This window comes from Prosopis cineraria, unplaced genomic scaffold (assembly GCF_029017545.1).
Source record: "Prosopis cineraria cultivar Desert tree isolate PC_DT_omini unplaced genomic scaffold, ASM2901754v1 PC10, whole genome shotgun sequence".
Lineage (NCBI taxonomy): Eukaryota > Viridiplantae > Streptophyta > Magnoliopsida > Fabales > Fabaceae > Prosopis > Prosopis cineraria.
In genome coordinates, this window is record NW_026555341.1 from 33,839,610 (window position 1) to 33,862,233 (window position 22,624).

At 30.2% G+C, this 22,624-nt stretch overlaps 1 protein-coding gene and 1 long non-coding RNA gene across 11 annotated transcripts in view; one reads left to right on the top strand and one right to left on the bottom strand.

Annotated features, from left to right (window-relative positions):
• The window catches only part of LOC129322649 (mediator of RNA polymerase II transcription subunit 25-like), a 79,551-nt gene that overhangs the window by 48,425 nt on the left and 8,502 nt on the right, over positions 1 to 22,624 (top strand). For 8 of the 9 annotated variants that reach the window (XR_008596267.1, XR_008596268.1, XR_008596269.1 and 5 more), the window contains 4 exons: positions 17,153 to 17,362; positions 17,442 to 17,507; positions 17,787 to 17,967; positions 19,576 to 19,745. Coding sequence is in view for 6 of the 9 variants with exons in the window: in XM_054968967.1 (XP_054824942.1) it covers positions 17,153 to 17,362; positions 17,442 to 17,507; positions 17,787 to 17,967; positions 19,576 to 19,745 (627 nt within the window). In the remaining 3 variants the exon portion in view is untranslated. The remainder of the gene's footprint in view (positions 1 to 17,152; positions 17,363 to 17,441; positions 17,508 to 17,786; positions 17,968 to 19,575; positions 19,746 to 22,624) is intronic. The other variant, XM_054968966.1, reaches the window with a different exon arrangement.
• Positions 690 to 4,695, bottom strand: LOC129322654 (uncharacterized). 2 transcript variants are annotated; one of them, XR_008596271.1, is made up of 4 exons: positions 3,763 to 4,695; positions 2,560 to 3,664; positions 2,350 to 2,410; positions 701 to 1,628 (listed from the first exon to the last, which is right to left on the bottom strand). It is a non-coding gene; the product is annotated as an uncharacterized LOC129322654 (long non-coding RNA). The 2 variants fall into 2 exon arrangements; XR_008596270.1 differs by having other exon boundaries at positions 690 to 1,628; positions 2,560 to 4,667.

The following is a 22,624-nucleotide window of genomic DNA, read 5'->3' on the forward strand; positions in this document are numbered from 1 at the left end:
ATTAATTATACATGTGCAAATTATGGGTGTATTGTTAGTTTTATAATGCAAGGAACACCAATTTACTATTATAAGTTTCTTATATCTATTAAATTAAACTAGTGTTTCGCCCCGTGCGTCATCAAATCAAATTGGTTCATGTATGTTTTCGAAGTCACCTTCTTAGCTTGCAAGTTATACCGTGAAGTGTCGCTGTTTTTACGTACTACGTATTTGAAAGCATTGATGCGTTATTCTTTTCTTTTTGTTTTTTTTTTTTTTGTTTTTACTATGTGGTCTAGCTAGCAATATATCTTCTTCTAGCTCACTTGAGTAACAATATGCAAATGTTCATTTCATATGTTGATGTGGCTCTTCCTACTAATTATAATGGGAGATTATGAGAATATCAATAAAAATTTAATTATCAATTTTTGTACACCGTTGATTCCAGCGATACATGCTCATGAGTATAGCTAACAAATAGTTAACATATTTCTTGAACATCTTGTGATGAAATAATAATGTGCTAGCTCTAGTGATTTTGTAATTCCCTAGTTGAATATCTAATTCCAACGTAGTAGTAATGTATCTTGGCAAAAAAATAAGAAGTAGCGGTAATGTATGCTGAACTCCTAAATTTATGAGTTACTTGTGCTTGAATTATTATTGAAAGTGGATTTGCCATTTAAAATTTTCCAAACTAATTACTCTAGACTTGTTGCTAAATGTGATGGAATCAACCATGTCCTAGATTTCCTTTACATTGACCTGAAATGTCTAGTGGACCCCATATCATTTAGGGACCATGCAGTGTCTCCTGGTACTTAATTCTGAACTCTGCAAGTCCTTTGCTTGATCAAGCCTGTGGACAATAAATGGTGGCAATGCTGGACCATCTTATCTAAAAAATAAAGACCAAATCAAGTAGCCGTTGCGAAGGCAAGCAAGATTGGGAAAATATTTCTCTTTATGGACTTGACTTCTGTATTAGGTAGTTTCCATCAGGTCAGCAAGAGTAATCTTACCACATTGACTACTGTCCAATGGGTCAAATAGTTTGCTTATTTGTTGAATGTCATTCCAGCTATCTTCACTATCTCCTTAAGTTTATATATGACAAATTCAGACTTGCTGAAAGCATACACAGAAAAGGTTATGCAAAACATAAAGCCTATATGTGATACAACATGAACACTTGGCAAATGTTACTATATTAATTGCACTTGGTATATCATCGCAATTAATATAGTAATATCAATTACACAAAAAGGTTATGCAAAAACATAAAGCCTGCATGTGATACAACATGAACACTTGGCAAATATTACTATATTAATTGCACTTGGTATATCATCGCAATTCGCAATCTCTAAAGTTTTGCATGCTATGCATCAATAATTTTTTAAAACATGATAATGATCTAAGAATATGGGTAAATTGCAATTTTGCATCCTATATAAGGGCCGATAGGCTGCATCGAAAATTAGGCATACAACTCAGAATCTCCGTCTTGCTGCTAATTTTTTGTCCTTTAGCTGTAGACAGTGGGCTGGTGGGCAGTGGCTGAACTATTAAACCAGGTAGGCCCTCTCCCTCTGTTCTTCATCAGCTTTTACATGTTGATGTATTCTTTTTAGTATTACAAACTGTAGCAAAACAAAGAGTTTAGACAGCTACAACAGTAAGCTTCAACAGAGGGAAAGCTAAATTTGAGAATATATTAGAACTCAACATACACAAGGAAAACTTATACAAGTGACAACAGAAGCATTTGAGCAAGATATCCTTTGCCTTATTTTCAATAGTCATCCTAGCAATTATCCCCTTAATTTATTCAAAAGTGGAAGGGCATCACTCCCTCCATAGTAGCCACAGATAGCACAAAATTATATCTCAGCACTATCTTGTTATTCAAGATTAAATTTTAACCAAACAACAACAACAACAACAAAATGCATGTTCATTCACTCCTCTAACAGAGTTATCACATCTGCCAAGTTCTACTTCAATAGGTAGAAGAAAGGGAGTAAATTGAGTAACAATCCAGGCCGAATCACCAATGGAAAATGAAGTTTCAATAATTATTGTGGCCCCTATACTCACAAATTACAAAATGACAATGATAAAACTATAATTGCCTTGGACCCCATTATTTTCACCAATGTTTTTATTACACTTATTATGCTCTAGGTAATTCCAATAGCGGTAGCAATTCCCAATACCCAAGTTAATCCCTCTTTGCATTGTGCAAAAAATGTAATTAGTTAAAGATAAATAAATGAAAGACCAAATATCACATGGAAGATGCCAATAAAAACGGTATGACAAAGAACAGGCAACGAAACACCAACACAGTTGAATTATTACCTTATATTAGTGATATCCTGTAAAGGTTCATGATTTGCACATTCCTCTGTGATAGATGAACCTTGCCTATGCGATTCTTCTAACACCAACAGATCAAATTTGGCCCTTTTTTGCTGCACGTATGGATTTTCTTTAAAAAAAAAAGCAATAATTAAATTAGGTAGTGGAGATAATGTGTGCAAGAAGACAATGGTTTAATAGATTATGAACATTGATCCCAACTTGAGGTCAAATAAGTTTGTGCAAGAAAAAAACTCTATCCCCCTAATTTTTCTTTTCTTGTCAACAACAGGAAAAATGTTCAGATGGTATAATATATAGAGCAGAATGTAATATGAATACCATTAATTTCAAATATGTGAGATAGGAATGCTATTAACCAGTCACAAAATTGAGCAGAATGTTTTCGATTGAAATGCATAGTTGACCCTACTAACAGGATTTATGTACAGCCAAAAATACTGCAGTTCAATGCCATAAACCAATTCCAGTTTGAACATAAACAACTCACAAGCTCTGGTCATACCCAGCAATCAAATTATATTGTAGGTGATTCTAAAGGGCTTTTATCAAGCATGGTTAAGGTTGAAAACAAAGATTTACAAATTCATAGCTTTTAAAAAAACTTCAATGGATTTGGTACTGAGAATTCCTTCCTCCCTTCTCCTATGCATCAGATAAAATGAAAGTTCTAAAACTAATATTCTTTGCAACTCTCCACAAGCGAAAAGCCAATTTAACAACAATTCAACGGCCAAAAAAATACATATATAACTTTGTCTAATATTTATTTTATATTTCAAGATCATACTCTCCCACTTGTTTGTTTTTTGACCGATTGCTTGATAATAATAAAAACAGAAATATAGACAAACAAAATCTCCAAATTAAACACATTTGTTCTCTCCTCTTTCTAGTATATAATAATAATCTTAACTGGTTCTAACATGGAGAAGATTGTATATGATAAGGATTAAACTCATTGTAAAGAAAATGGTGTGCAGATTGTTTGAAATGCCCAAGAAAATGCGGGTGTGGATCTGAAAGACATAATGTCTCACGTTCTTGGGCTTTTCTTGTTCTATACATCAAGCTTTCCACATAGACTCTAAAATATTAACCAAATTTGTCTTTAGTTACTGAAAAACTCCGATAACTAAATAACTTGTCACGGGCGACTTGCCTCGTTAGCAAACTCCAGTTTCTCTTGTCGACTGAACAATTGCTATTTTCTCCATAGAAATGTGATTCGCCTTGGTTAACTTCAGAGGAACTATTACCAATTCCTAATTTGAAAATTTTCCTCGTCCTGTTGCTAGTAATACAAGTATCAAACACAGGACAGAAACCAATAGCATTAACATCAGCCCTTCCTTAGAGCATAGCAGAATTGTTTTGGCAAAGTTATGATACCTGAGTGCAGTAGGGGGGGGGGAAGAGTAACACTGAATCACAATAAAGAAAAAGGAGACACCAAATTATTCATGAACAGGTGTTGGGTTTCTTCGAATATCATTCCTCCATCAATTTTTCCCATCCAAAGATGAACTTGCTAAGTTAAGAGGTCGCGTGTTTTCTGATTCATAGCCATTCATAGCTGAAAATTGGATATCCTGTGATAAACCGTCAATCACTCCTCATTATCATCATCTACAAAAGCATGATCCCTTTTTCAGTTTCCGCTTCCTTACTCTCTTTCATCTTAATAGCTTTCTCTGTTTACAAGCTATCGAGTGCAGAACGAAAGGGGACATTCCAGTATTCGGATCCAAACTGCGAGTCGACGTCGAGCATGGAGAATCCTATGCTGGAGGCTGTGGTCAATCAATGCTTTCACGGTCACCCTTCCAATTTGAAACTAAATCCTTCAAAGTGAGAACTTTGGAGAAAAGAATAAATAAAAAAATTAGAGTGGCCACGGAGAACGAAGAATCCGAACTTCGAGAGAGAGGTGGTGGAGGAGGCGGGGCGGGAACGAAGGATTAAGAAATGGCTCTGAAGATGTGGTTCAAACAACTTTTGCTTCTTAACCACACGCATATGGGACCGCTCAAGAAAGAAGGCAAGGCAGGAAAGGAAATGGGAAGCCCCATCAGGCTCGCCAAACGTGAGCGCCAAGACGAAGGACCCTAACCAGATAGCACCCGCACCCACATAGTCTGAGAACATGAAGTCTTGGAGAAGAAGGAAGAAGATTGAGAGACGGGAGGGAGGGAGGGAGGGAGAGAAGAAACCAAAAATGGAGGGGAGAGGGTGAGAGTTAACTGAACGTGTGGGACGCTTGCTGGGGACGGAAGATGAGACCTGTTGTGGTGCCCACGAGACGAAACATTGACAAGGAAGAACACGGCAAAGATGCAGGAAGGAAGAAATTAGAAGATATTGACGACTAAAGGGCATTTCTAGTATTTTACTGTGCAAGCCTTTACAGGAACACTTGAAGAGACAAAATTGGAGGGCATTTCTGGCAAGGCACTATTCAATTACTGTTCATGGTTGACCAACTTTAAGATGTAAGACGCGTAGCACTAAAATAATTTATTTAATTAAAGATAAATTTCGCTTTTTTTTTTTTTTGGAAAGTTTAGATTCTTAAGGAAATTAAACAAAACCCATTTCCAAGTTCCTTCTGATTTTACCCGTTGTTTACGAACGCGGCGCCCTAGGTAATTCGTGGTACTTCCCTCCGGGCGTAATGAGGATAAGAACCAAGCCTTGTGACTTATCCGATGAGTTGTTAAATTTGTCATAACCACCGGCCTTCTGTTCACAGAGCAAGCGCTGGGTCGCCCTCTTGCCATTGCCGGGTACGGATTCTCCCTCTTGGATGCTAATTCAACGAGCGCAACATTTTTAATGCAATTCATCTCTTTCCATATTTCTGCCTACGCCTTCCGCACAATGAATCTGGCACAAAGCATCATATAAATACTCACTGTTTCTTTGTATTTCCAGAGAGAACTAGGAAAGTACCGGTGCTTTGCACAGTTTTATGTTATAATTTTTATGGATAGGTCAAAAAGAATAATTTATAATATATATTTTATCTATATGTATCATTCTATATATAATAGAATTGTGTAATTATAATCATTAATCTTAAATATATATATATATATATATATATATATATATATATATCAAAGTAAAGCAAATAAAAAAAACTAAATTCATACTCTATAAATGGATATGATGGAAAGTAGCTTAACAAAATTTATAATATTTAAATTAAATTATTGAAAATATTTCTATAAATAATATTGCAAGTTATATTTTTGGAACAACTATCCATATTGAGAACTAATATTTTTAGACTATTCATGCTTTGAATACAGAAAACAATAATATATAATTGATTATTGGTAAAAACATAATGAGGTATGTACAAACTAATATGACACGAGATTTAGTCTTAGCTCTTATTAATGGAAATTGTAAAGTCCAACACAATGAGAAACTTCTTCCTTTTCATAGCAATGACAAGTTGACAACCTTTAGATGGACATATAACAATACATGTATACATACTTTCATCCTTATAACTGATCCAAACATTTCTCAAGCTTCAATAATATGTTTTCTAGCTCATACAACTATAAAACATGTACCATTATATAACTCTATAAACTAATCAATGTTTCAATTCGAATTAAAATAATTGAGCCACCCACTTTAAGTTTTATTTCATAATTCAAGATGTTTAACATTATAATTTAATTTAAAAATATGTATAGTACAAGTCCGTGATTAAACTCATATCCTCATTATTTTTAACAACACTATTAAAGCCCAAGTATACAACTCTCTTTTTGAATAAGACCAACATGTAGTTGTTTACCTTTTCAACAATAGCCAACGTAAGAACTAATATAGCCTTATCTTTAAAATATAAAGAATTATAGATGTTAGTAAGGAAATTCAGGAAAGTTAAATCAATAATGGACTCTATTGAATTATCTGAACCATTCAATAATAAATTAGTTGGGATCTCAATATCCATAAATCCTTCATTAGCTTTAACAACATTTTTATTACCAATTGAGATAACCCAAACAGCAAAATTCATAAGAACACTAATAAATGCTCCATTATTTGTTGCTAGCTAGTAGTCTCATCTTTATTATTAGTATGATAAGTTGACAATTGTCCGAGAACAAAGAGGTAATGGTTGCAAAAATAATGTCTTCTCTTAACCCACTTAGAATAACACAAATGCCAGATATGCTTGAAGTCTTCATTAAACACAGCAACTTTTTCTTCAAAAGGATGATCACTAGCTAATGGCTACTTAACTTTAGAATATCCTTTAAGTATTTGTCAAAAGTTTCAAGACAAAATTTGTGTGTCATTAGAGCCTCATCTCATCTAATTAATAACTTGTGAACTAATAATTTAGCCAAATTACTCCCCTGTTTTATGCTACATATAGTGTCTTCAGTCATAGAAAAAAGAATATGACATTTGAGTGAGTTGTATATCTTCTTCGGTGTATTAGAGAAGCCATCCCGCATGATGTTATATTGAAAACTATTTTATCTCTAGATCTGAATGTAGCATAAAGTGTCTACCAAATATACATCTTTCTAGTACCACTATATCCATATAAGGAAAAAAATTTCCTTTATCAAATTCAATGCATTAATAATTTTATCACAAACCTTCTTCTTCTTGTTTTTTTTAGAAGTTAGATCATTTCATCATATATAATGCAATCTTATCATAATTGAGTTCATTTATTATTAATTCATTTTCACTTGCTTTCAAACTTGACATGTTAGGTAAAAGTATAAGCTTAATCTTTAAGATTTTTCCTGTTAGATTATAGTATTCTGTCAATTTCAATTAGAGCTGGTAATATGAGTCGAGCCAGTGGGTCCAACCCTATCAAAGAGTGACAAGTTAGGTTGTATAATCTAGAGCTTAGTTAAATGTTGGCTAGTTTTGGCTAACACTATTTAACCCAACCCCGTCAACCCACGAGCTAACTGCTTATAATTTTTTATTTTAAATTTTTTATTGTTTAATTATTCATTACTTTCTCTTCCAATCTTCTTCATTTTATTTCAACATCTAATTAGAGTAATCTTCCTTATTTAATTAGTATAATACATAGCTAGAGTGAAATATATATAGTTGCCAATATCATTTATTTTAATTAGAGTAAAATACAATCATCTGATCATCTTCCTTCCATTTTGGTAAATTTACATGGACCTTCCTTTTATTTTTAGATCTATACTTTAGTTTAATGTTTAGCTCTAATAGGAATATTCAAAAAAATATTTTAAAATACTTTAATTTTTTTAATTTTAATTATATTAAAAAACCTAAGTATTATTTTTTTCCTTATAATGTATTCGTCTATACTCTCCCTCCTTTAATTTAAGGAACCTTAAATAATCAAATGTGAACATTTTAAAATAATTAATTTAAAAATCTTGTGATTAGATTAATAAAATTTAAAAAAAAGCACAAATTATACCGACTAATTTATTCTCATTTTATATTACTTTCCTATTTCATTAAGCTTCTTGTGCAAAGGGGTGTCCTAAATTAGGACTTATTCATCAATCTAACTATAATAAATCAAGGACTAACCCAAAAAGATTATCCTATAAGAGATTAACCTAAACAAATTCTTAACATATATTTTCACAAATGATTTAATATAAAGGGATCCCAAGTCTTTAAAATATTTCAAGAACTCATATCATTCAATTAGACATATGCATAAGCATGATAAAGGAAGCACATCATCATGAGAGAAGAGTTTCCCCCTTTATTTTCTCTCTATGCCTTACTCTATAATACATATACACACACACACACACACACACACATATATATATATATATTTATGACATAACACTTGACCACTCAAACCCTTCCATAACTGGCAACGGGGGCTTAGGTCTCAATTACATTTATCACAATGACTGTTACCTAATCATTATACTCTATATATTATCTATTCATCAATAGCCTATCATATACATGAATTTTCCTTTTCATTCACATATAATTAATATCAACTGCTCACCCTGGACACAAAAAACACAAGGGGAAACCATAACAACATTCAAGTTCTCAAATTAGGCAATATTAACTATTTTCACTTGCACAAATATTTTGGCCCGTTAATATAGCATAAGCATCAAATTACATTCCCCAGGACCCAAAATACATTTCCCCCAACACAAAACCCATAATGCAAGTGGATCAAAAATATATTATCCTAGTTGATAATATCATAAACTAAATACACATATCAAAATAAAAAGAGAAAGGCCTACAGAAGTGATTACTATCACTTGGCCTAATGCTCCTTTTCTCTATCTTCTGAGATGAGCTAGCTCATGTAATATGTTAAAAGAGAGGGGTGAGTACAATCACTCAGTAATAAAAGTACATCTAAGTTATACAAATGCATGATAATAATCATGAATGCAAGTGGCCAATAAATTTATCGAGGTGACCATTCAAACAATCACATTAATAACATATTAATCACATTAACATTTAACTCATGTGAATAATTTTAAGAATAAAGTCAAGTACAAAATTTGCACAAATAGCCACATATACATTATTCGCATAATTACTACATGTTCTTATTTCTACAATTATAATCATATTCTTAACATAGCCATCAATCACTCAAATGGCATGATAGTAATAATATGCATGATCAATCTCTTCCTTATATCCCCCCTTATTTCCTCTGACATGAAATCCGTGGGCCAACAACCGAAAGGGATCGTCCATGTGGTGAGATTACCCCAGGCCTTAAATCATATTATGAAGGGCTACCGGGCCAGGGTTACCTTACTCACTTATGAACACGGTTTCCCCCAAATTACACACTATGGGGTGTCATACCCAAAACTAGCTCTACTCAAAACTCCAGGTAGGCTAGTAGGGTCAAGTTCCTTAATAGGAACAATGCTACAGTACCTAACGAGGTAAGTAGCGACTATAACCCCTAGGATTATTAGTTAATAGCCAAGTACCATATGGATTTTGCATAATCGCTAACTCTTCACTAAGGCAAAACTCCCACCATATGATAATGCTCATGAAAAAATTCATTTCAAAAACTCACATATATAATTCACAATTATCTCACAAGCTCATCAACAACTTTTTTACTCAACAAACATCAGAATCATCATATTTCAATCATGCCTCTTACATCAATTTTTATATTATCATATAAAACTACATTACATCATACAACACTCAACATGCTCATATACAATTATCACTATGTATAATTCACAATTTATAATCAAAGATGTATACATCATCATCAACCATCAATCTCATTACTCACACCAAAGTCACAATTAACTTGGTCATAAATCATAGAGTCTTAACCAGCCATATGCATTACAACAACCATTTCAAATTAGATATATATATATATATATATATTCTTTTATTTTACCAACATAATTAATTAAGTAATATCAAATGCATAAAATAGATTTCCCCCTGTTACCCTCAACTTTTGAGAGATCAAAGGTTACCCTCAAGTTACAACACTTTTAAAGCTTTTCAAAGTTCGAATGGTGTCAAAAGAAAATTAATCTACAATTGATCATATCCTAATGTGTCAATAATATTATTAACACAATTTTTACTCATACTTTAACACCTAAGTATTTATTTTATTTTATGTTATTTTATTTTTAAGACCTTAGTCTTAGCCTATTGAGTTCTAAAATTTAATTTCATATAGTTGAACCTATTTACTTGGTTTAATAGTTCCTTCACAATAATTTAATTCAAATAATTTTCTAATATCAAAATTTCCCTTTTTATTCCAAAAATTCGTACATAAAAATACCCAAAAATTGCAAACTTAATTTTAAGCCTTGAATCATTATTTTATAGCCATAATAATTTATTTATCATCTCAAATAATCATCTAAATATCAACAAATCAATTTATATTTTTAAATTTAACTAAAAAATCTATCCATAGGGATCTAGGGATAAACTCAAATACCTCAAATTCTAATTTATCAATAAAATAATACTCTAGAATATTTATTACACTACCAACAACCTCAACAACCAGATTTTCTCACCAAAAATTCATCCCTCTTTCAACTCTAGATTTTTTTAAAATCTTAAAATTTGCAGCTCAAAGGGAAAAACTACTAAGAAAAAAATATTTAAAACATTTATCTAGTTTTAAAATACTTAAAATCCTATCTAAAGTATCCTATTATGGAGTTTAACCATTAAAATCTCTACTGGCGATCTACGTCCTCTTAGTCTCTGTCGAAGTTTTGTGCTTTGAGGAAGACGAAAGAGAAGCATGGGAAAAGTGATTTGGTAAGAGTTTAAAAATGTAGTGTGGGCCTCGCATGGTAAAAGCTCCTCCTTTTAGTTTTATTTTAATTTACTTTCCTAATAATAATAATAGCAATACTTCTATTTTCTAAAAAACAAAACTCAAATTTGAATTTATGCTAAATTAAATTCAATAATAATTTCTTAACTAAAATTATTTATATTTAAATATTTTTATAAAATTATTCATTTGTCCTTGATTAACTTAATTAATCTTAAATTAATTTTTGGGATGTTACATCTTGCATATAAGTGTTTAAAATATTATTTTAGATAACTTGTGCATTTATATTTTAAAAAATTATTAAACAATAATTTTGCAAAAGTAAAAAGTTTAAAATAGAAATAAAATGTTAAAAATATATATGCATTAAACTTTTTTAATATATTCAATAATTGTTAGATAACATATATATTTAAAAGGGTATTTTGATTTAGTATATGACTTAACAATTAACTAATAGTTAGGTGAATGGAAATGAAATTTTTAAAATAGAAATGAGGTTTGTATTTTAAAATATTAATTTTAGTCAAGGTTTGTGTATGTTTAAAAATAGAAAAGACATATCTTTAATTAAAATAAATTATAAAATAAATAAATTTATTTTACTCTTTTAATTATTATAATATATATGTGGATAAAAATCCAAATTAAAATTGAAAATCTTTCTAAAATTTTAATTTATCTAGCTTAAAATTTAAAATAACTTAAAGTCTGTTATATTAAGAACTTAAAGTCTTTTTATTATAACTACATTATATTAGTAATACAAATTAGCTGAATATATTGGTCAATATTATTAATTTATCCTACTCAAATTATAGTAGTACCAATATTTTAAATACTTCTCCAAGTTAAGATTAATTCTTTAAAATCATTTTACTAAAGATATGTTTTAGAGATAATTTTTTGTACATTTAATTGGTCAATATTTTTTACACTTTTAACTTATTTAGATTACATATTTAAATTTTAAAGTCAAATATTTATTAATTAAATAACATGATTGGTTAAGTAAAAATATCATTGAATTAATTAATACTATTTTTTAATAAGCAAATATAAATAACATTACCTAATTGAAAAATATGAGTATTTTTAAATTTGAAACTTCACACAAGAAATAATAAATATTTTATCCTTTTTAGAATATTTGTGTTTAAGCCAAATATGAACGTTTCTCAAATAGGTCATAGAATTAGTTCAACTAAGTAATTGAAGTGTTGGGTTCAATATAAATGAAAGGAGCCAGCCCCGAGGCTCAACAAAGGCCACAGTAAATAAACATGCTAAAATCCTGTCAGTTGCAAATATTAGACTGTTGGTATAAAGACATGATCTTAAGTAATGCCGAAATGGCGAAATCTATGCCCAAGTATCTCGACGAAACGAGTTAGTTACCAAAATAAAGAGTATGGAATAAAGACCATGTCATGAGTTTCACAAGATTTCTGATTCTTTGACAAAATGTGTTAGGTTTCAAGGAAGAGGCTAACTTTACTCTAATACTATAAATAGAAGAAGAAAATACAAAAAAAACTAATCAACACTTAATTAAAGACTCGTAATTTTACATTCGTTAGCCCTTTTTAGTTTTCAATTTAGGTTTGTAATCTTTTCACATTTCAATAACAATCGAACACTTATTCTATCAAAGTCTTATATCTTTTTACATTCGAGTAAACTGTGGTAAGGAAGCTTAGGACCCTTTTATATCAATTGAAACTCAATGTCTCTAGCACACCTGACATTTATTGTTCACCCACGAACAATTTGATTTTATGAAAGTTCATCAAATTTTAATATTTCATAGTGATTTGAGTTTTAAAGATTTAAATATAGATGAAGAGATGGATAAAATAATTTTTATTTTTAAAAGATATACTTTTATTAATATTTGGAGCAACATTATCCTTTAATAACCCTTAATTAAATCCATAAGTGTGAAAAGAAATAGTAAACAACACCATTTATTTATAATTGATATGATATCTAAATGGGAGGAAAATTCTATTTGAGTTGATAATTTTATTTAAACTATAGGTCTTTAAAAATATATTGGTTAAAGTTTTGAAATTTAAATAAACTTTTTTGAGATTCACAAAATTATATTAAATATTGTCAATTAGATAATTTTTTAACTCAAATAAATATAAAAAGAATATTCTTTTTTAAACTCAAATTTTTTTCTAATCAACCCATTTATAATAAATATAATTTGTTTAAATAGAGTATTTATTACTTGATTTGGAAAAAGGGACATAGCACAATTTAAAACACTCAAAAAGAGACATGTGTCACAATTTGAAGTATACACAAAATGACATGTGACATTTAAAAAGATACATATTAAAATAATTATTGCCTAATCAATTTAATAACTTTCTCGTAACCTCTCACTAAAATATTTTATACATAATATCAGTTTAAATAATTGAAATAACTTTGAAATTTGAATTATATTTAGTATAAATAATTATTATGAGTACTTTTAAATTTTAAAATTTAAAATAGAATCCATCTTTAAAATTCAAGTCAATATATCTTTAATTACTTAAAATAAGATGTTAATCCATCAATATAAATATTTAAAATAATATTTTAAAGTAAATTTAGCTATATAAATATATATTTTACACACACATATAATGTGACCACTATTTTAGTTTATCTATAAATATTTAAAAATTTTGTCCAAATCTATTTACAATTAACAACAAAACCTAACTTTTTAAGTGTCAAATCATATATAAAATACACATAAAGTTATTAATAAGATTTGACTTAAATTTTATAAGCCTCACCTTTAAGAGCTCTAGTTCATAAACTCATTTTTCTTAAACCGGACATCTATTGATAAGACTTATGGTTAAGCTTGAAAGCTTGTGTGGTTTTTTAAAAAATAAAAATTTTAATTATACTAATACATATATAGATTATAAAGTACCTCAATTAAATATCTAAAAGACAATAATAACTTTTGATGTATAATCAAAATAATACAAACAATAGAATATAAGATAAGCTATATAAATCTTAATTTTCTATCATCCAAAATATAAATATAATGTTAAGTATTTTGGTAGAAATTTATTTTTGGCTAAAAATTTTAATATGATTTGAAATTGATTAGTTTTAATTTAACATATATTCAAAATTTTACTGAAAATATTTTTTATTTGGATATGAATGATAAAATTGCATCCAAAAACTATTATTGGTCTCTTTTCTTGGTTAAAAAAATCGTATAATATTTCATCCTTAAAGTAAAAATATTAAATAAAAAATAGTGATATATATAATAAAGATAAATAAATTAATTATTAAAATATATCATAATAAAATAATTTTTCAAAATTAAAAATTTAATTTTAAAATAAAAATCATGTTTAAAAATAAAAAAAAGATTACATTGAAAATACATTGAAAAAGAACACTTAAAAAATAATTAAATTATATTTATAAAATTATCATAAGAAATAAAATTTAAAATACTATATTATAATATCTAAAAGAACATAATTTAAAGTTGCTGAAAAATCTTAATTGATTAAAATTAAAATTTAGATTTTAAAAATAATTTTAATATTTATATTTATATTTATTAGGATTATATAATATCTTTTTGTATTTTATTAAAAATCCTAATTTATTGTAGTAAATAACTAATTAAATGAGAAAAAATGTTATAAATGTGAAGATATTATATAATTGTCTCATAATGAAATAATAACTTGATTTTAATAGATAAATCTATACATTTTATTAGTCTATTTTTTAAGTTGAACTAGTCAAAATATAACCAGAATTTAATTTTATTACTGTATGAAAATATAAAATAATCTACTCGCTCCATTTTAAATTGTTCAATTTGAATTTCAAATAGATAAATCTAGGTAAAATAAATAAAAATATGTAAAAATGATAATGATACAAAACGGGGAAGGAGAAGAGAATTTTTGAATAGTACTTAGAAATATACTTTTAGCATACCAAACAATTACATAAAGTCTCTTTATATAGGTTCCCTTAGGAGGTCTAACGGTAACTAACCGTAGTTGAATTTTTAACGGTAAATAACCATATTTGAATTATCCTCTAATCTCTTTAGTTTACACATCGATACCCCCTTCAAGAACCCTTGACCTCAAGGGTTAGAAATGACAAAATTAAAGTGTTGTTTCTGTAATTAAAACAAAGAAATCTAGCTAGCTTCTTCATTTAGAAACTTTTTCCATTTCACAAGAACTTCTATAATAATCCTGCCTTTTCTTCTACCCCTCCGTTCATTCAATATTTTCACTGGAATCAAATCTGAAGGAGATTTTGGCCAATCAATAGGGGGATGCCATTGCTTTACTGAAGGATCAGGGCATAATTTAAGCAATGAGACATGAAAAGTAGAGTGAACCCTTGATTTTGGAGGTAATTCCAGCTTATATGCCACTGGCCCTATCTTCTTACAGATTTTATAAGGCCTAAAATATCTTAGAGCTAATTTCTAAGAGCTTCTTTGAGGCTGTAGAAATTTGACAATAAGATTGTAATTTAAAAAATACCCATTATCCTACCTCAAACTCTCTATCACTTCTATGCAACTCTGCTTTCTGCTTCATTCTATTTGCAACCATATTAAGATGATATTCCACCATTGCTAAAGTCTCTTTTTTTACTGAAAAAGTTCTGCTAACAGCTTCCACTACCGCATCTTTGGGCAAATATGGAATATGCATAGGAGGAACTTCTCCATACAATAGTTCATAAGGAGTAGTTTTTATAGAGTGTGATAATGTAACATCCCAATTTAAATTTTAATAGTTAATTTGGGTTAATAGAAATTAAAAAAATATATTTAGAGGTAAGCAAATTAGTAGGAGATGATTATTAAATCTAACTTAGGATATAATTCTAAAATAAAAAAAATATAATTAATTAATTAAAAAAATTAATTAAATTATTATTATTATTATTAAAAAAATAAGAAAAGGTATGAGAAAGAGGAAGGAAGAAAGAAGAAAAAGAGACCAGCTTTCGGTGTGTCCGCATGCAATGATCATACATATAAAATAATAATAATAATAAAAAGAGGAGGAGGAATGGAGCTTTCGGCGTAAGTGCGATATACATAGATATATAAAAAGAAGGAAAGGAAAGCAAAAAAGGAAATGTGGGACCCACATGTTTTTTTTAAAAAAACAACAAATGTCCTCTTCCCTTTCATTTTCCTTCTCTTCTCACTTCTCTTTCGCGCACAAACAGAGTAAGCGACTGTGATCAAGTTCATCAACGCAGCGTGTTTAAGTTTTAAAGGTGAGACTTCTTAATAGGATAATTAGGGTGAGATTTCAAACTTTTCAAGATTAAATAAGTGTTTTGAAAATTTTTCTTATTCATCTAGCTCCTTCAGTTTTTGATTTTGTGATGGTGAAAAATTTAAGATTTGAAAGAGGGATGAATTTATGTTGAATAAATATAGTTTTTAAGGTTCTTAGTAGTATAATAAATGTTCTAGAGTATAAATTTGTTGATGATCTTTAAATTTATGGCTTATGGATCAAATCATAGACTAGATTTTTTTTATCTAAAAATATATGTTGATTTATTGAGGTTTAGATGATTATTTGGGATGAGAAATGAATTATTATGGCTATAAGATTATGATTCTAAGCTAGAGACTTAATTTTAATTTTTGAATATTTTAGGTGCGAATTTATGAAATAAAAGAAAATTTTGATAATAGAAATTAGTTTAGAAGTTGATTTTTAGATTATTAATGTTTATTGATAATTAAAAGAGGAGTTAAAAATTTTACTTAATAGTATTAACTCTAGATTTGTATTAAGATTGAGATTAGGAATTATGTTATATTTTTAATTCTATTATTAGAATTATTTTATATTAGTTTCAAAAATTGAAACTAATATTTATAAATAATATGTTATTTGTAGATTGTATTATTGGTGAAGATTGTGGTGGGAGAGAAATTGTAAGGAATAATTTATTGAAAAAGCCACAAGGTAACCATGCTTTTAATTTGTGATTAGTGTTACTTCATGTTAATTAGGTGATTATTGAGAAAATTATAAATTTTGTAATATTATATAATTGTGCAATATTATTATGAATTTGATTGATTATTGTGGGAGGTATTGAGAGACTTGTTATTTTGTTGTATTTTATTTGCTATATGATATGTCCTTATTAAAACTTAATAGGTGGTTTGTAAGGGCTCGGGCTAATCTATAATTTTGCTGTTTTGGATGACCTTTACTGCATGTAAAGAGTACCTAGATTTAATTGTTAGGGTTGCTTTTCACTTTGTCGTCTTGCAAACGAGTCTTCTATAATAATTAATATATTGAAATGCATTATTTAAAATTGTCAAGGGTTTCTTTTTGAAAACTTGGAATCTTATTCATGACAAAATGTTCAAATTCTCAGATGTTCCCCACTTGTCAAAATGGAAGCCGAAGTCAACAGAATGTGAACTTGCAAAAGCACTGCATTCTTGTTGCAGCAAGTAATCCCGACCCTGTGCCGACACAAGTTTATGTACCGCGCCTGCAGAATTTAGATCAAGGTGAAACCATAGAATCAGATACAGGGAATCGTCTACATGATGCTGAAGCTGTTGCTAAAGCATTTCCTCAGGTATTCCTTTAAAAAAAAAAATGGTTGTCTGTCTCTTTCATTGTTCCCTTATCTCTGGAATGTAATCTTTTGTATGCAGTGTTCTGTCTCTCTATCTGTTATCTGTCCAAAGCAGCTCCCCAAAGTTAAAGTCATTTACAATGCGGTAAGGATGGGTTATGACTCTTTTCACAAAAGAATTATGTATTTTATTTTCAAAGGACGAGATATCAGATACTTTGTCTAATGTAAGCCACTCATACCACAAGCATGATCTGATAACTTAGTAAAGTTGATGCTCATATTTGTAAAGCAAAAGTAGGGCATATTTAGTGAACTATTTGCTAGTCTCCCTCCTTTTAATGTTTATTTTTAAATTTAGCATGCAAATGAAATTAGCTTTTGAGCTCTTCAAGGTGTTGACTATATCCCTTTGGCAACGTAGGGGAAGCGAAACAGCTGTGCAGCAGGTCCACTTGTTGATATAAAAAACTCCAATTTTCTTGTTTTAATATCTGAAAGTTTCAGGGAAGCCTGTTCTGCTTTGAGTCGTTCTGGAATCACAACTCTACCTTCAAATCAAAGCCCTGTGAAGGTGGATGCAGGCCCTGTTGCACCAGTTACCGGTACAGTACTGACTTCTATGCCACAAGGTTGATTATAAGCTTAGCAGATGCATCGCTTATCAAAGATCGTTATAAATGCTAATTATGTGTATATCAATAGACTTGCTTGCTTGACACTTGTATAATCCTTTGGCATCGATTGAACACATCAGACAATCTTAGATCTCAAATATACGATTTTGCACTACATTCAGCTTCTTTTATTGATATGAATGGTTTTGGGGGTGAAATGACAGTTTACAAAGACATGAATTGACTGCAGTGCCCCTATGGTAGCATCATTGATGTGCAATGCCTAGGTTTTTTAGGAAGGTTTAAGGCCATAGCATATACTACGATAATATATTGCCTTTAGTTTCCTTTGGAGATCTTCTTGCGTGTTTCCAGGTTCATTTCCTTAGCTAATTAAGTGGTTTGTTTTGTATGTGTCTCTGCATCAAAGAAGATGATTTTTCATCCTATAGACCTAGGTTCTCCTTTCATCATTAAAACTAGGAGGAAATGTCATTTATACTTCTTCCTTTTAATTATCATTTTGGAAGACATTCTTAACATCAAGCTAATGAAGAGGCAAATCTAGATTGGCTTCTAAGGACAACAAGATTTGTTAGGATATGTGAAGTGTAAGTGGACTTGATTTGATGTGGAAAGTTCAACATCGAACAGAATTGAGTTATATATATATGTATATAAGTGAAAGGACTCATAACATCGAGCATTAAGGTTTTGGGTTAAGATGTGTTGTTGAGCCCACTTATATGCTTCCTCTTACTGTTATTAGAGCATAGGATATGGCAGGGAATTATGTGAAGATGATGTTGGAAGCTTTAGTTTCAGGGAGGACTTGGTATTTGTAGCGCCTCTAGTATGGGGAAGCTTGTTGCATGGTACTAGTCTTACCTTGTATTGGTACTATCCAAGTTATATTTTACCATGAGTTTCTTTCCTTGAGGAAGATCTACTTCTTCCCATATGCCATTCTTTTTTAGGTCTTTCATCTTTTTCAAAGAGCTTTTCTCAACTTAGAAATTGTAAGAGCCTCAATATCATACAGCATCTTTATTCTATCAAGATCAATGGTGAAAGCATAATATTGAGGCAAAAGGGTTTTGTAAGATGCAAATTTATCTATAGGATATAAAGAGCAATGGGAAGATCAAGATTATCAACTTCAGTTATTGGTTTAGAATCATCAGGATTACCTTGCTCTTCTTTTTTGAATTATCTTCACTTTGCAGGTAAAGATCTAGCATTGGTTTACTACTTGGTTTCTTCATCCGTACTTAGATCGTCAAGTCCTTCCCATTTGTGTTGTTTGCATTGGTGTCTCCTCTTGTGTTAGGATTCACTTCAGTTTTTGGGATGGGAATATTTTCTACCATAATGCTACTCTTAGGATTGATACTACTCTTAGACTTCGCACTCAAGAGTAGTGAGGATTAGGTAAAGCTCTTTCTTCCATGGTTCGAAATTAACTCCAACTCTCCATCGAATTGAAGACCGAGGGTAAAATGTGTTTCATCATTAAATGTGACATCACAACTAACATGCTCTTTTCAATGGGAGTTTACATGAACCAAAATGTGATGAGTGGCCTTTGTCCATTAGTTGTCTCTTCTGGCACTGGTATAACAATTCCTACTCCCAGAACGTCTCAGCAAGCACAACAGGGGATGCAACTACTTGTTGTGAATAATGCAGCAGCTAATATGCCTTTACAGCAACAGACCTCAGGTGCTCTGCAATCTACACAATCAAAATATGTGAAGGTTTGGGAGGTTTGTCTTGATCCCTTTTTAATCCTTGTAATTTTGCCTCTTAAGCTTTTACTTTCATGCATTTTCCTCTTTTCTTGGGAATATTTTAGACTAATTGGCATGGCATATGAAATCCTACCATTTTCTCTACAATGAATTTTGTCCAGCATCAGTTGAGCCTCATGCATTTTTCATCAGTTTCTTTATATTTGATAAGAATAATTTGTCACTTATCCCTTGTAAGGCTTAAACTTGAGTTATAGCATGATTGGAGTATGTTTTTGAAGTATTACTGCTAATCAATTTTTACCATCTAATTCGAAACTGTTATTTGATACGAAATTAAGTGTTTAATTTAGAAAAATCAAGGCTGTTATTGCAAACTGCAATTTTCATTTTAGTTGCAATGGTTGCCTTCTCTGTTATGGTTCACTAAGGTAGACCATAGTTTTGTCAATTCCCGATTCTGTTGGATCATGTCTTTGTTTTTCCGCTAGTATCTTTTTCTTGAAGAGAATATTGGATGTTGATAAATTCAGTTTATATATCTTAGATGGATGGCCTTTCTAAATCCTCTGGTGTGTCTTCACTTCTTGCCTACATTATGTTAGATTATCATTATCACTATTTAGTAATTACATATCATAAATGTCTGTATTGTAGGTTGCATTATATCTTTTTTGCTTTGCCACCATGTTCAATTTTTATTTTCCCCATGTAATGCAATGGTCATAACTTGTACTACCTTATTCTCTGGTAAATTATGGGTGGTTGACATTATGGAATGGACAATATCATTTGCTAAGAGGTGAGGAAAAATATTGCTGAAAATTCTTATTATCTTGTATTTATACCAAGGCTTTAGAAATTGAACCAGTCATTGAACTGGTCGAGATAATGGTTCATGGGTTCACTAGTTGAACCGATTGATCATAAATTAACACATTTTTAATTTTATATTGAAATATATGATTATAAGTATAAATATATACATCGGATGATCATTTACAAACATTTTAAAGGCAAATAGTAACTAAAATATCATACAAACAACAACAACAACAACAACAATAAGCCTTATTCCACTAGGTAGGGTCGGCTACATGGATTATATGATGTCATTTTGATCTATCATTTATTAAGTTTTTAGAAATATTGTTAATTAAAAGGTCTCGCCCAATAACTTTCAAAAGTGTTCTCTTCATTTTCCTTTATTCTTCTTGACAGGGCTTAAAGTCATCTGTTCCACTCTCTTCATAGGTGCCTCCCGTGGTCTTCTTTGTATATGTTCGAACTATCTCAAATGATTTTTTACTATTTTTTCTTCAATAGGTGCCATGCTCACTTTTTTCCATATTCGCTCATTTCGAATTTTGTCTTTACGTGTATATCCACACATCCATTTTAACATTCTCATTTGTGTCATTCCAACTTTATGCTCTTGCTATCTTGTCAAAGCCCAACATTCATTACCATGTAAAATTGCTGGTTTTATAGCAGTTTGATAAAACTTTCCTTTAAACTTATCAAGTACCTTACGATCGCAAATAACTCCTTTAGCCTTTCTCTAATTAAACCACTCCGCTTGTATCCTATGTGTAATATCTCTATCAATGTCCTCATTTTGTTGAATAATCGCTCTCAAATATGTAAACTTTTTCACTTGAGGTATGGTCTGATCACCCAACTTCACTTTCAAGTTACTACTCACTCACCCCTTATCAAAATTACAATGTAAATATTCTGTTTTACTCCTATTCAGGTGGAAATCTTTTGACTGCAAAGTCTTCCTTCATAATTCAAGTTTACAATTTATCTCTTCTTTTGTCTTTACAATAAGAACTATGTCATCCGCAAAAAGTATGTATTTAGGAATTTTCTCTTGAATATGCTCAGTCAAAACGTCTAAGACTGGAGCAAACAAATAAGGACTTAAAGATAATCCTTGATGCAATTCAATCTTTGTAGGAAAATCTTCTGTTTCACCATCAAGCGTTCTTATACTAGTTGTTGCCCCCTCATACATGTCTTGTATAGCTCGAATATAGGCAACCCGGACACCCTTCTTTTTCAAAGCCTTTTAAAGTACTTCTCTTGATATATGATCATAAGCTTTTTCCAAATTAATGAAAACCATATGTAAATCTTTGCCTTTACATTGATACTTTTTCATTAATTCCCTTAGTAGATAAATTGCTTATGTAGTCATTCTTCTTGGCATGAAGCTAAACTGATTCTCTGAAATCCCAGTTTTCAATCTCAACCTATGCTCAATCACTCTTTCTCATAATTTCATAGTATGACTCATAAGTTTAATCCCTTTATAGTTAGCACAATTATGAATCTCTTTTATTTTTATAAGTAGGAACTAAGTTGTTTTTCCTTCAATCGTTCGACATTCTCTTGGATTGTAGTATCTTATTGAATAACTTGGTTAACTACCGCACTCCTTCTTCACCCAATCATTTTTACATTTCAATAGGGATACAATTAGGTCCATTAACTCTACTATTTGCCATTTTCTTAAGAGCTTCTCTCACTTTCCATGCTCGTATTCTTTGAAAAAATGACAAATTTTGCTTTCTTTCAGAAGTTACTAAATATTCTAAGTTAACTGATGAACCCCCATCATCATCGAAAAGGTTAGAAAAGTATGTCTCTCATTTGTCTTTAATATCATTATATATGACCAAAACACTTTCCTCTTCATCCTTTATACACTTTAGTTGTTCTAAATCTCTTGATTTTCTTTCCTTACTCTTAGCAATCTTATAAATTTTTCATTCTTCATCCCTTGCTCCAAGAACATTATAAAACTCTTCAAATGCTTTATAGCAAGCTTCGCTCATGGCCCTCTTAGTTTCCCTTTTAGTTATATGATACCTTTTTCAATTTTCATC